The sequence below is a fragment of the Pseudophryne corroboree genome, chromosome 5, assembly GCF_028390025.1.
Source record: "Pseudophryne corroboree isolate aPseCor3 chromosome 5, aPseCor3.hap2, whole genome shotgun sequence".
Taxonomy (NCBI): Eukaryota; Metazoa; Chordata; class Amphibia; order Anura; family Myobatrachidae; genus Pseudophryne; species Pseudophryne corroboree.
The window spans coordinates 174,906,586-174,922,011 of NC_086448.1; the positions used below are offsets into that span (position 1 = coordinate 174,906,586).

The following is a 15,426-nucleotide window of genomic DNA, read 5'->3' on the forward strand; positions in this document are numbered from 1 at the left end:
TTGCCACAGCAAAAAAATATGTAAATGCCCATTCCACAAGGAAGGTGGGCTCATCTTGGGCGGCTGCCCGAGGGGTCTCGGCATTACAACTCTGCCGAGCAGCTACGTGGTCGGGGGAGAACACGTTTGTAAAATTTTACAAATTTGATACCCTGGCAAAAGAGGACCTGGAGTTCTCTCATTCGGTGCTGCAGAGTCATCCGCACTCTCCCGCCCGTTTGGGAGCTTTGGTATAATCCCCATGGTCCTTTCAGGAACCCCAGCATCCACTAGGACGATAGAGAAAATAAGAATTTACTTACCGATAATTCTATTTCTCGGAGTCCGTAGTGGATGCTGGGCGCCCATCCCAAGTGCGGATTATTCTGCAATACTTGTACATAGTTATTGTTACAAAAATCGGGTTATTGTTGTAGGAAGCCGTCTTTCAGAGGCTCCTTTTGTTATCATACTGTTAACTGGGTTTAGATCACAAGTTGTACGGTGTGATTGGTGTGGCTGGTATGAGTCTTACCCGGGATTCAAAATCCTCCCTTATTGTGTACGCTCGTCCGGGCACAGTACCTAACTGGAGTCTGGAGGAGGGTCATGGGGGGAGGAGCCAGTGCACACCACCTGATCTGGAAAAGCTTTACTTTTTGTGCCCTGTCTCCTGCGGAGCCGCTATTCCCCATGGTCCTTTCAGGAACCCCAGCATCCACTACGGACTCCGAGAAATAGAATTATCGGTAAGTAAATTCTTATTTTTTTATGTTCCTTCTCTCATATATGTCCTTTCTCCTTCGGGCACTGTTTTACCTATAACTGCCTGTGGGAGGGGGCATAGAGGGCAGGAGTCCGCACACCCAGTGAAGAAATTTAAAGTGTACCTGCTCCTTTGGATCCCGTCTACCCCATCGTTATAGAGTCCCTCAATATCCCCTATGGACTACGAGAAAAGGATTTGCCGGTAGGTAATTCAAATCCTATTTTTACATATGGCATTGTGTGTAAAACATGTGCCAGAGAACCTGTACAGTGGTAGTGTAGGTGTTACCGGCCAATGGCAGCGCTGCCTTTTGTTCTTAATATTCCTGAAACACTTTCATAGGGGACACTAGGTCTGTCTAGGTTTTTGTATGTCTTTGTTTTGAAATTATTAGTTTTCCTTATTCCTCTCTTTTTTTATTTTCCAACCAGTATGTATGTTGTTGCCGCAACCATGGTTAATTTATCCTCCTCATTCCATCCTCCTGCTCATCTCCCTCCATCTCTTCGTCAGAGGGATATGTGTTGATGCTGGGAACTGTCAAGTTATTGAGGGAGTCCTTTCTGAAATAATATTCAGAGTCTGCATCTTGGCAATCATTTACCATCTTCTATTTCATCTTCCTGACTGGTTAGGGAACGTGTTTATTGCAAGGCCATAGCATTGTCAGACCTTCTAGAAATCCTGTCTCTCTTAGATTTGCAAGATCGGTAACCGTGCCAATGACAGTGAGGTATTGGCCTTATCACCGCACAATGCGTAAGATGCAGGCCTGGGACACCGCTTCAGTGTCCTGCTGTGTGTCCTGACAATGTTATCTGTCCTCTCAATATGCACTATCAAATGTCTGTCACGAGCACCGAAATTAATTTAATGTCACCTGAAGACATGTAATTAATCTTTCTGAGGTTTTCATAATACCTTTACAGAAAGAGTAGTCTGTTTGGAGGATTTGGATTTTGGGGCTTAGAGGAAGATAAGGGAAATTAATTTTTCATCGCAGTTAATGCCAGCTACAATAGGCTGAGCGAGGTGGTTTGGGAATTTGTCAAGTGTTGTCACTTCAGTATAATGCTGCTTAACGTCTCCTAGTTGTAATCAAGAGATGTGTGATCTGTTGAGAGGGATTAATCAATTTGCTCACACTGAATGTATGTTGGCAGTATCTTTTCTTGAGGTTTGAGAAGGAAAATAAGATTTGATCTGTCAAATTGGAGGAACCTGACAGCAGCAGCACTTTGTATCAGAACACTTAACACACTGAAGGCTTGTCAGCGCTCTTCATCTTCATTGTATAGTACCATCCATCGTAAACGTGCTCTGCTATTGAAAACATCTTTATATTTGTAATACACATATTGCTTGTGTTTCTTCTGCAGATGTATGTGACATAACAATTTGTGTTCTGGTGACTTTATATTAGTTATTGTTTTTACTAGCACTTAATACCTCAATGTTGTCTTTATTTCCAGGGCAGAAAGTGTAACCTTTTGATTTTTTTTCTCTTTTATATAAGAGATATTTTCATAAAGCTGTTCTATTTTCTAGAATTGTGTCCCCACCCTTAATTATGGGGGCTGCTACATGCAGCCGTTTTCCCTGCCGGTTTTATAATACAAAGGGGGAAATGTAATAGCCTGCGAGATGCAAGCAACTGCACCATTCCAGTGAGTCTGACGTTTTCTTAAAGCGGCAATCATTTCAAAGGCACTAGAAACACAGAAATTGCACCAAAGCCTGCCTCTGCGTTTCCCCCTGAATCTGTTAATCAAGTTAGTTGGCCACTTTTTCAGTGATCTCTGATAAAAGCAGAACATAGAATACCCGGGCAGCACACATTGTAGATCCATTCTCTGGGTGCATACTGCTGTAGAGACTTCAGGTACTCCGGGCATATTAGAAGGAGCAGCACTTGGTTACTGCCATATTGCACAATCATGATTTATTCTTCCATATAATACACTGTCTTAATCTATAAAGGTTCAAAAGATTGCTTTATCAGTGATTGAATAAATTGTGATTGTAACATGACAGAGTTCTGCCACTTATGCTATTTGTATTACTTTGCCAGGTGAGTCGTCTATTGTTAGATTTAGGACAGTGGTTACTGCACAAGTGTTCACAATGCACAGAGTGGTCTGTGTTGAAATCCATAGGCACAAAAGAATAAAAAACTAACTTATATCTCCAGTAAAAGATTCCTGAACTTTGGGGCTGATTCAATTGTTTTCCCCTGCGACTATCACTAGAGAGGGGGGGAGGGGGGTTTTCAAAACGGAGCAATTCAATTGTTGCTCCATTTAGACGCCCTGTAACAGTGGGGGGGGGCATTTCTTCTTGCAGCTTTCTCAGGTGCGAGAAAAAATGTGCGTTATGTTGAGAGTCTGGCTGCTCAAAGCAGGACTTGAAACGGCTTTAGCCGTTTTATGCGGCTAAACCCTGTTTGGGCGTGACATGCACGTGAATCCTGACAATTGTTTGGGAATCTATGCCATTTATACCTGAAAAATAGATGCCCAAAACAGTTGAATCGCCCCTTATATACAAATTTATATACCGCAAATGTATATATACTGTGTGTGTGTGTGTGTGTGTGTGTGTGTGTGTGTGTGTGTGTATATATATATATATATATATATATATATATATACATACATACATACATACATACATACATACATACATACATACATGTGCTGCAACTTATGTTATTGGAGCATTAGAGGGTAGGTATGATGGTAACAGCCTATTTTCCATTCATTGCAGCAGCATTGCTACTGTACAGTGAAGCCATTTAGTAAACTCCTTCACCCTTTGAAGAACTTTGCAGAGCTTAACCTAGTAACAGATTATGGGTGGTATTGGATAGCCTGATAGCATGATCGGGCTAAAATGCCCATTATATTGCGGTAAATCACTGTGGCTAATAGGATACCGCCCCAAATATATGAACTGTCGATATGGGGGGTTAGTGGTATCGGTGAACGTTATGTGCGCTATGCCGCTCCCAGGCCCACATTTCAGCAGACAAGATGTTCTTACATTTTGACGATGTCCCATCCTGCTTCACCTCAGTAATGAGGCGAAGCAGGAAGTGTTATAGCGGCACAATGCCCTTTTATCCCTGGGTATTGGCATAGTTCTCTTACAACAGTATAGTTTTCTCTGACTTACTGTTTCAATACTGACTGGCACAATGTGTTTTTTGCAGGGAGATTGTGTTTCTGTACAGCCTTCAGTAGGCAATCCACAAATGCAGCTTCCTCAGCAGAGAATCCAGCCTCAGCAAAGGCCACAATATCAACAGCGTGTTCAGCAGAAAACAGGACCTGTAAGGAAGGTAACATTGGGGAAAGGAAGTGTTCAGCAACAACAGAATCAACAGTATCAACAGCAGTATCAAGTCAAGCCCCGTCCGCAGCATACTCTTGTAGAGTCCGTTGTCCCCCACATGGTCACTAGCATACAAGGACAGCATCCACAAACGAAGGTACAGTATAATTCTATTTGGTGATGTTGAATCACATTCTGTATCTGAATTGTTTAAGGTGATTTTTTTTGAGCTGCATTGTTGATTTATTAGAATTGATAAAGGACAAACTAACTTTGCACGTTGTATTGTTGGCAGGTCATTATGCGAGGGAGAGGCAGAGGAGTAGGTGGACAGATGGGCCGAGGACGTCTGATGCCAAATAAACAGAACCTTCGTGTTGTGGAGTGCAAGCCTCAGCCTTGTGTGGTGTCAGTTGAAGGTCTTTCTTCATCAACCACTGATCACCAATTGAAAAACTTGCTGATGTCAGTAGGACCAATTCAGGTAGGTCACCCTTGGAGACAGCCTTGTATCTTCAGGATTTGAATTAAGAAACCGCCTTTCCTGCAATCTAAACCTTACATTTTTGCAGAACAGAATTATTGCAACAAGGTTCATAAAAATCTTCGGCAATAGCTATAGAGAAAGGATAATATAAAGCTCTTCTGAAGCACTTGCATGTGCCAACATTTTCTGGTTACTGGTATGTAGCAATAGTAGTATAACTGCATAGCTGGTCAGTGGATTCCTTTTGGGTTCTAAAAATGCACCCTTATGCCAATAAAACACCCACAAAATAAGGTCAATGGCCACCATTAGTAAAAGTAAATAAAACATTTTTTTTAAACCTGTCTTGTCGGAATGTAGTGGACATTCCGACAGATGGGATGCCAGCAGCCTCAAGACCAGCACCGGAATCCCGACACCAGAATGCAGATGCCGGAATCTTGACAGCCGGAATCCCGAACGCAAGTATTCCGGGGAGGTTTAGGCTGCATGGGGGAAGGGTTAGGGTTAGGCTTCAGGGTGGTGGGGTCAGGCTGCAGGGTTAGGATTATTCTGAAGGGGGGTGGGGGGGGGGGGACGACTCTAGTGTTAGACTGTGGGATGGTTAGGCTGCGGGAAAGGAGGCTTAGTTTAGTTACTCCTACCTGTTGGGATTTTGGCAGTCGGGATGTCAGTGTCTGTATTTTTACCACTTGCAACCTCACTGCCGGTATCCCGTACCCGACACATATTGTCACACAATAGACCAGAGTACTGCTTACACAATGTTAAAAATGTTGTTAGGTTCCACACTTGAAGATGAACGTCACAATCTGCTTAACTCCTCCCTTTATCCTACGTGGCTAGTCTCTTTCTGAGACTTCATCAGGGGTAAATCTTTAAACAGAAATAAACAAGATGTTTTAGTGGTATGACTTATATATGTACAATTGACAACAAGGTCAGCAATGTAGGGCAATATTATGCTATAAATATCAAAATGCATCTCATTTTGGTGTTTTTTCCCCACGGCTACCACTAGTGGTCACACAATGGAGCAATTAATTGACTCCATGTGAAAACAGGTGACTCCATTTAGACACCTGTTAGCCGCAGGGCTGACATTTCTTCTCACTGTCTCCTAAGGTGCAAGAAGAAATGTGTGCAAAGCCCAGAGTTTGAGCGCCCTAACCTGGACTTTAGACGAGATTAGCTATTTGCTGCTGAACCCTGCCTATTTGAGCATCTATAAGGCAATGGGCACCCGATCAGAGCAACAAATGAAATGCCGTGATGGGTGACCATTACTTTGAACGCACCAAATACATTTGAATCTCCCCCCCCCCCCAAGGCTGACACTACATGAGCAAAGGAGCTATTCACTTGTTACTGTCCGGGTACCAATAACCACGGGGGGTCACATTTCAGTTTGCAGCATCCTCTGGTGGCAAGTTGAAAAAGTTTGTGCGCAGCGCCCGTTAGTGTAGACTGGATATAATTGCTCTCGCAGCAAACCCAGTCTGTTTGGGTGAGATGTGCACAAAAATAAACAAACTGTGAATAGCACGCCGCGATCTCTCATCACTTCGGATGGGAGATAGTTGATTCGCCCCTAGTGTGTTAATGGTTTACATGCCCACTAGTGTGCATGGCAGTGAGCGCTAAACTGCAATTTTTCCCACCCACAGGATTCTACGTCCCTCGAGTGGGCACAGCAGAGTGCTGGCTGTTTCAGCGGCACACCTCCACTAGGGCAGGGTGCATTTTGTCATTTTAAAATTGGGCAGGGTGTGACTATCAGCAACACTGCCTACTATTAAAGCCACTATATACGTGGTCCTGACAATCCAGCATCATCAGTGATCAGATTATTGGGATAGAATTTTATCTTTATTCTCCTATTTATTTTATTAGAGGTGCATGCTAGTTTATTTGGAATTTGGTTCCAGAAAAGGCTCTGATTGTTTAGTGCTTGGGTGGGTAGTATAAGTGGATATATTAGTCTTTTGTCACTTCGAAAAACAATAATGGTTGTTTCTTGGTGCTGTAAGAAGTGGGTTTGTATTGCCGTGCCATGAGTGACCAAAACCTATACAATGACCTTTAAAAACTACAAATAAAATTACTGACATGTCTCTTCAACTTAGTAGTATAAAATTATTAAGCTACTCTCCTCACCCCACCCCCTAGTTATAGGGAGCATTGCTATCTGTTGCCCTCACTTGATTTATCGGTGTGCAGCATATACATAGATGGATTCTATTTTACTTTGTTTTCACGTGAACAGGACGATCAGTTTTACAATACTGTTCTTTATTTTTTAAGTCACTGTTCAGGGAGGTCGTGTTCGGGATCGCGACATTCAGCATACCGATGCTGGGCTCCCGGCCGCCAGGATGCCGAGCGCAGCAATGCCCCTTGCGGGCTCGATGCGCTTGGCACAGGTTCTATTCCCACTCTATGTATGTCGTGGACACCCATGAGTAGGAATAGCCCTGGGCCCCCTGGCGGCCGGGATCCAGCGTCTGTATGCTGACCGCCGTTCACCTGACTACATCCCGTTCAGGGTATATAAACAGTAATAACATAAGTGGTGCAGTATCAGTAGAGTAGCATATCTATGGAACAACATAGAGTAATAAACCAATCAACGAACAAGCTAGGTAGGATGGTTACTAGGGGCGCAAGGATTGCTGAAATCACTGTAACTTTACACACAAGTGGAGATGAGTGAATGGGAAGGGAATCCAGTCCAGCCATCAATAAGCCTGTACCCTTCGAAGGGCAAGTATTAGTAGCAAGAATAGTGCTGGGGGAAATACATAAGGATGGGAGGGCTCATGGGTGGTTACATCCTAAGGGCATGGGCAAATGTTCTTGTAGCTACTACATTTTACTTTGATCCTGAGTAAAGATTATGGTTTACCTGTGGCCAATGCACATATGTAAATGTGCTCACATACTCCTTACACCCTGCATTAACATTTATGCATATGACCGGCAACTGCACATCTGGTTCTGTTTTCAAAATAAGTAATAAGCTTAGAATTCTCTCTAAGTTTTTTTTGTAAACCTGCTTGAAATGTGTTAAATATTTGATGGCAGTTTCCATAGAACCCATCTGCATATCTGTATTCCCCCAACATCTGTCAGCCAGTAGTGATTTGTTTTGTCTTGGAGTGATATTTTTCTTGGCCAGTTTGCAGTGGAGGCTGCTCATACGATTACATTTGTGTACTTCCATAGCACGTGTTTTTGGAACGCCAAAGACAGATTACTGTGAAGTAAGTTTTCTGATCATAGCAGTTATGGTTCTACATTAAGCTCCAATTCCTATCCTAATGTGTCTGAATCTGCAAAGTAGTTTGAAAGCCTTAATAGGTTTTTGGGGATTTTTTATTTTTTTTCCACACAAATTTTAGATTTTAATATTTAGTTTCAGAAATTGGTTGAAATTGCATAGCCAACGTTGCATGTAAAATATACAGCTCGCACCTGCACATATCCTCCCTCATACATAAGTTTTATCTGTATGCGGTTACAAGTGCATCTTAAATGTTGAAAATGTAATCAAGTCTCCTTTTGCAATAAGAGTTTGCCAAAAAGGGGCTACTTTAACATTTTATTATGGTTGTTTCCTTTTCTTTGTTCCTTGGAGGGAGCTGTCATGTTTTGCATAGCATGGACTCAATAGAGGAAGACATGAAGTGTCTCTACCTTCATTAAAGGATATCTCCTCATTGTTGTCTTTTTAATAAAATTTGTGGAATGGGTAAAAAAAATAATAATAATAATAATTATCTTCCCTTCTGCAGTGATTCTCTCCAGTAGCTTTTCAGTGGCCTCCTGTCAGGCATGGAGATTAAAAATATGCGGAAAGAACAGAACACTTGGGTATTCACCAACGTATTGGTGGGGGAGGGGGGGATTGGGGGTGGAGTGGGAGTATTATGTGGAGATACAATTTAATGAAAACTCCCCCCCCCCCCCCCCCCCCCCCCCCTTCTCTTTTATATCCTTAAAATTGTTAATGGCTTTCACAGAGGTGTTAACTTATAGATGGAAAGGATCCACATGCACTTACTTTTTCTGCAGTTCCAGGAAGTATGTTTGTGAGACAGGCCACTGCTTTATACAACTCTTGTGTTTGATTGCTGTTGTAAACTAGGATTTACTTAGAGGCAGAGGAACTATGAATTATCATTCATACTTCTGGCTTCCATTCAACATATTTACCATAGTATTGGTACTAGTATGGGAGGAAACAGAGAAGCTAGGAAGAAATCCACACAAATGCGTGGATTACATACACTGTTTACTTCCCTTCCATCTACAGACTGGCATGACCAGTGCATGAAAATATTCGGCCAATATATTAAACATGCAGGCCTGGAATGCAGAAGGAGTAATGTGTGTGAGCTTTTATTATTTGTCACCATTACGGTAAAATTGTTCATTACTGGACAGGCCCGTTGGGGGAGATTCAATTTCTTTCCCTGCGGATGCCACTAGATCGCAAACGATGGAGCATGTCAATTGTTGCTCATTGTTGGCGTGAGTGCGGCTGGGGACACATTTCTGCTCACAGACTCCTGAGGGTGCTGACCAGAAATGAGCAGAAACTCTGTGGTTTGTTAGAACTTAAGACTCTTTGGTTGCCATAACCAGGAGTCTAGACACGTTTACCTGGTCAAATTGGGCATGACAAACACGATAATGAATGGGCATTCATTAATTAGAGCAATTGAATTGCCTCCTATAGGTGTCCCAGTTGTCAGATGGTTTCTTAATTGTAATGAAAGCTTACATTTTTGTTTTGTACAGGGGGGGTTACTTCTATATAGGATTTTACTAAAACTACTTTGCAGTTTTGTAATTAAATAAGTGTCCTATATTGATTACAACATCTGTCTAGCTCTGTGTGGGAAACGTATCATTTCTGTTATATACTACTATACACTACCACTGTATTCTGTATATTAGCAGGTGAACAATATACATATGTAATGTGTTGAGCTATATAGTTATGTATGAATTTATTGAAGTATGTAGTTTCTCTACTTTTTAAAGTAGATTTTAGCATGTGTTAACATATTTAAAAATGCTAGCACATAATTCCTAATATCCTGGATGTTACACGTCTTCAATTATAAATGTATGTTTAATAATTTCTTGAGTAAGTGTGCTGGTGTACTTATAAAAGGAAAAAAAAGTGGCTAGAAATGTTTCTTATTATGTACCATTCCTTTACACAACCGTCTGCGAAGCTATCATATATATTCCGGTTGTGGCCAGCGTAATTTATAATTCCCTGTTAAAACTGTAGTTTCCCTTCTGTTTTAGGGTGTCATATCAAATTTGATTTGACACAGGAGTCCCATAATTCACTATGGGGCCGATTCAGTTGTTTTCTGCGCCCCTTGCTGGGGGTCTATAGCAATGGGCATCTGTCAGAGCTATTCAGTTGCTCTGATCACATGCCCATTACCAGTAAAGTCGCCTAGCAGCCTCTGGATTAGCTACGCAAAGCGGCTTGACCCGTCTAATGCGCTTGAATTGGCGTCCAAAGTCCGAGTCTGGGCGATTTGGGCTCCACAAACTACGGCCTTTCTAACACTTTCTTTTCGTACAGCTCCTGAGGCTGCAAGAAAAAAATTGACTGCCACAGCTAATGGCGTCTATCAGAGAAACAATTGAATAGCTCTGATACGCGCTTATTCCTTCAGACAGTCAGCAGGTGGCACACTCCACAATTGAGTCCGCACCTATATGTGATTATTCTGCTGGGAGGTTGCGCTGCAATACATGGCAACTGGGCACTCCCAAACTTCCCTTGAAATAAAGCTGTTAAGCATCAATTTACCTGATACAAGCTGAAATGATATCTCGGAACCACACACAGAGCTAGTTAGCATGTAATTGCTGGATATTACAAATCAAATACATTAAATTGTGTGTTGACATCTTACCTAATAGGGTAATGGAGGAAATTGGTGCTGTGCTCTTTCACACCAGCTATAAGTATCTTGAGTCAAAAGTAACTTAAGTACTTAATCTTCTTAGACTGAATTGGAGGAAATGTCAAATGAGTTGGATAGCAATTACCCTGATGTTAATGTGTTTGGATTGATTGGCATGAAGCATATTCTAATTAAATTGTCAGAAATATGCAGCAGTAGTGACTGATCTGTAAAGATTTATAATACTGGACATAGAGAAAGCAAAATGTTACACATTGTACTTGCTAAGTACAACAGTATTTAAAAAACAAAACAAAAAAAACCTTTAATTGTGCGGAAGTAAAACCCTAAACTTAATGACTATCAGATGAGTGAGCTGTAAATTAAATTTGTCTAACCTGTTTGACGTCTCCTTACATTCATTTTCACTATATCACAGTAGCTGCGGGTATCTTGGTCCCCAACATAAAGTAAATCTCACTAGCCCGGGATTATTTTCTCAATAGTATATCTAAGGCACAGTAACCAACCTTTTTTTACAGCGTAAGAACGTGTTTGTGGTGCGTTCTGTCTCCTATCCCATCTCAGAATTCACTTTACATCTCCTAACCGTCCATTTATTTTGTAACCGCCCCATAATGCTACCTGTTCCTTTTCCCCTTGTTCTGTGGAATCCTCCTCTCATTGATAACCCACCATTCTCTCACAAGCCCTGTTATTTTAGAAGGCTGCTTGTAATTCATGTTTATTAAAATTAAAAAAAATATTTGGTTATTGTGCCTTAGGTATGGATAGGTCTTACACACACACCTTTATACAAATATTCTGCATGATTCCTCTCTCTGTGTAATATAAAGGTGTATTCATTTAACGCAGTAACATTTTTTTTAATTTTTTTTTGTTTTTGGTTTTTCAGTTGTGACTGCCTAATACCAGGCATTTAGTTCTCTGACCCAAAAATAAAGATTTCATATTTGACAATCATGGCCCCCAAATACAGACTTTGATCTGCATTGGGGTCACCACCACTTGTGCGCCCATTGTTTTGCTATGAGGTTTTGATCTTGTGATACTTTATTGTCCACTAAAATTTAAACGAGCCATTACAAATGCGGAACAAAAAATTAGAAAACAAAGATCTGGTTTATCCATACTACTACGCGTTCGATGAGAGAGGAGACTGCATATTATTTGTAGCGGTATCATCGTTTCCACCTGAACAAGCCAATAGAGCTGATTTTTTTTACCGGAACATTAATTCCTGACTTTAGTCCTTTTTCTCTGCCTAACAAAAGGGAAAGTATTTGTTGCGGATCTTGAATGTTTTAGTTGTGGCATTCTCTTGGTCCCAGCTGCCAGAGATACCCATTCATTTTTATTTTACATTATTCAGTCATAGGCAGTCATTATAACTGATAGCAAATTGTGCGCTGGATAAGAGTGCCAACACATAGGGCAATCAAGCAGGCCAACCAGATATGTAATATTTTAACAATACACACATTGCCAATCCTGAAGAATCCAGCTCTTTGGCCCTGGTGATGAACAGCTGATTTGGATTGGATACCATAAATATGGTGGCATAATGTCCGTATATACATTTATAGTTTCAAAATTAATACTTTCCCTTTATGAACGATGAACAGTATAATCAAATATAGCAGCTCTGTCTTCATCTAATGTTGCAGCTGATAAATCTATTTTTATGACTTTGACAGGAGTGATGAAATTAACACAAGTGGAGAATTCAGAGCCTTAGCGCAGAACAGCGCCTGCATGACTAACTTTTTTGTGAGAATAAGTTTTTAAAAATTATTTTGGAAAGCAAAAAAAAAAAAAATGAATCCTGGCAAAATATTTAACTGTTTTTTGTTTTTTTAACTCTGGGTTTTGTTTAATATTGTTTCATATCACCCACCGGAGTGCATACCGTTATTCCTGCTGTGCAGTCAACAGCAGCTTTCCCTGTAGACAGCCAAGATACAGTCCCTCCATTGTTAAATGCCTCAAGCCATTTGTTATTCCCCTGTTTGCATAAGGTAAGGGAATTCTGTCCCACAGGCTGCTGAGATTAGTTACTTGAGGCGGCAGTAAGGCCTCAGGTATACTGTTGTGGTAAAGGCATCTTCCCTTTACATATATTGCTAAGCAGTTATGAACCATAACATGCTTTCTAAATTTTTCGTTGTACCTGAAACTGCGGCCGTATTACAGGAAACACCTTTGTCTTTCTCTCTATGTACGCAAGACAGCTAGCAAGCGTAAATATTTTATAGAAAGCTAAAAATTAATAACGATTTATTGATATCTTTGTTTTCTTCTAAAACAGGTACAGTGTTAGATGATTAGTCTCATGTTGCGTTCCTTGATCTGTGAGAAGGTGCTGAATATTAAAGAACATGCACTGTATAACTGATTTTCTACTGTAAAGTTGACCTAAAACAAGTTAATTTTCAGTTGTATAATAAATGTTAATGCAAAGCAAATCCCCAGCGTTTTTCGTTATTATAGACCGTTAAGTTCTTTTCTGTTTTTAATTTTGGTGGTAATTTTTTTTTCATAAATGTTATGTTTCTGTCAAACATCACACAGGTGGAGATTCTCCATATCCTTTTTATTTTGTTGTAAGAGTGTACATTATTCCATAAATAAGGCTTAATTTGGAACAAATATGTTTGCTGGAAGGTTCTGCTTTCACTGACGTGTTCTTTCATAGAACAACTTTAAAATGAGCCGTGACTCAAGTGGTTATGGGTCAAAAGGTCGACAGTGTCTAGGTCAACCATAAAAGGTGGACATGCACAAGGTCCACATGTGGAACGGTTGACATGGAAATGGTCGACATGAGTATTTTTAAATGGGTTTTCTCTGACGTCCTAAGTGGATGCTGGGACTCCGTAAGGACCATGGGGAATAGCGGCTCCGCAGGAGACTGGGCACAACTAAAGAAAGCTTTAGGACTACCTGGTGTGCACTGGCTCCTCCCTCTATGACCCTCCTCCAGACCTCAGTTAGAATCTTGTGCCCGGCTGAGCTGGATGCACACTAGGGGCTTTTCTGAGCTCCTAGAAAAAGAAAGTATATTTTAGGTTTTTTATTTTCAGTGAGATCTGCTGGCAACAGACTCACTGCTACGAGGGACTAAGGGGAGAAGAAGCGAACCTACCTGCTTGCAGCTAGCTTGGGCTTCTTAGGCTACTGGACACCATTAGCTCCAGAGGGATCGAACACAGGGCCCGACCTCGATCGTCCGGTCCCGGAGCCTCGCCGCCGTCGCCCTTACAGAGCCAGAAGCAAGAAGACGGTCCTGGAAATCGGCGGCAGAAGATTTCGGTCTTCACCAAGGTAGCGCACAGCACTGCAACTGTGCGCCATTGCTCCTCATGCACACCTCACACTCCGGTCACTGATGGGTGCAGGGCGCTGGGGGGGGCGCCCTGAGCAGCAATATTAAACACCTTGGCTGGCAAATCTACACAATATATAGTCATATAGGCTATATATGTGTAAAATACCCCTGCCAGAGATCCATAAAAAAGCGGCGGGGCTATCTCCCTCAGCACACTGGCGCCATTTTTTCTTCACAGTGCAGCTGGAAGACAGCTCCCCAGGCTCTCCCCTGTAGTTTTCAGGCTCAAAGGGTTAAAAAGAGAGGGGGGGCACTAAATTTAGGCGCAATATTGTGTATACAAGCAGCTATTGGGAAAAATCACTGTTATAGTGTTAATCCCTGCATTATATAGCGCTCTGATGTGTGCTGGCATACTCTCTCTCTGTCTCCCCAAAGGACTTTGTGGGGTCCTGTCAGAGCATTCCCTGTGTGTGCGCGGTGTGTCGGTACGGCTGTGTCGACATGTTTGAGAAGGAAGGTTACGTGGAGGCGGAGCAGATGCCAATAAATGTGATGTCGCCCCCTGGGGGCCGACACCAGAGTGGATGGATAAGTGGAAGGTATTAACCGACAGTGTCAACTCCTTATGTAAAAGGCTGGATGACGTAACAGCTATGGGCAGGGGCGGATTGGGAACAAAAAGCGGCCCTGGAAAAATTTGTACTAGTGGCCCCACATGGGCAGCACCAGAGGTGTAAGGTCTAGCCATGGGCCATGGCAGCAGCACCCTCCCCCCAAGACTTTCCAGATAGTGGGCATGTCCAGCATCAAGGGGGAAGTTAAAAAGAAATAAAATTAAATATTATGAGCACATTATATGATACACCTTTAGAATTTAGGAAACTATATAATTCTTTCGAAAGATATATTTTCTTACTTATTACACCAACCGTATCCCAATCACTATATGTCAGCCAAGCAGGCAGACAGAGCATACACTAGATCATCTGCAATCACAGGCTAAGCGGCAAAGTAATTTTCATATATGCAAATTATTTTGCATCTTATTCATTATGTGTATTAATAGGACCATATGTCCTCAAACAAAACAGGCCCCGCGGGTGCGTCGGCCCACCGGGAATCTTCCCTGTGAACCCTATGGGCAATCCGCCCCTGGCTATGGGACAGCCGGCTTCTCAGCCCGCGCCTGCCCAGGCGTCTCAAAGGCCATCAGGGGCTCAAAAACGCCCGCTACTTCAGATGGCAGATACAGATGTCGACACGGAGTCTGACTCCAGTGTCGACGAGGTTGAGACATATACACAATCCACTAGGAACATCCATTGCATGATCTCTGCAATTAAAAATGTGTTACACATTTCTGACATTAACCCAAGTACCACAAAAAAAAAAAAAGGGGGGGGGGGGTTTATGTTTGGGGAGATAAAGCAGCCAGTGTTTTGTTCCCCCATCAGATGAGTGAATGAAGCGTGGGTTCCCCCGATAAGAAACTGGTAATTTCTAAAAAGTTACTGATGGCGTACCCTTTCCCGCCAGAGGATAGGTCACGTTGGGAGATATCCCCTAG

At 42.0% G+C, this 15,426-nt stretch overlaps 1 protein-coding gene across 11 annotated transcripts in view; it reads left to right on the top strand.

Moving 5' to 3' along the window:
- Window positions 1-15,426, top strand: part of RBM33 (RNA binding motif protein 33) — a 297,939-nt gene that overhangs the window by 254,734 nt on the left and 27,779 nt on the right. For 2 of the 11 annotated variants that reach the window (XM_063921887.1, XM_063921881.1), the window contains 4 exons: window positions 3,960-4,238; window positions 4,377-4,565; window positions 7,794-7,831; window positions 12,226-12,298. In XM_063921887.1, the coding sequence (XP_063777957.1) occupies window positions 3,960-4,238; window positions 4,377-4,565; window positions 7,794-7,831; window positions 12,226-12,298 (579 nt within the window). Of the gene's footprint in view, window positions 1-3,959; window positions 4,239-4,376; window positions 4,566-4,653; window positions 4,765-7,793; window positions 7,832-8,362; window positions 8,442-12,225; window positions 12,994-15,426 lie in introns of those variants that run through there. The other 9 variants (XM_063921886.1, XM_063921882.1, XR_010177640.1 and 6 more) reach the window with 8 other exon arrangements.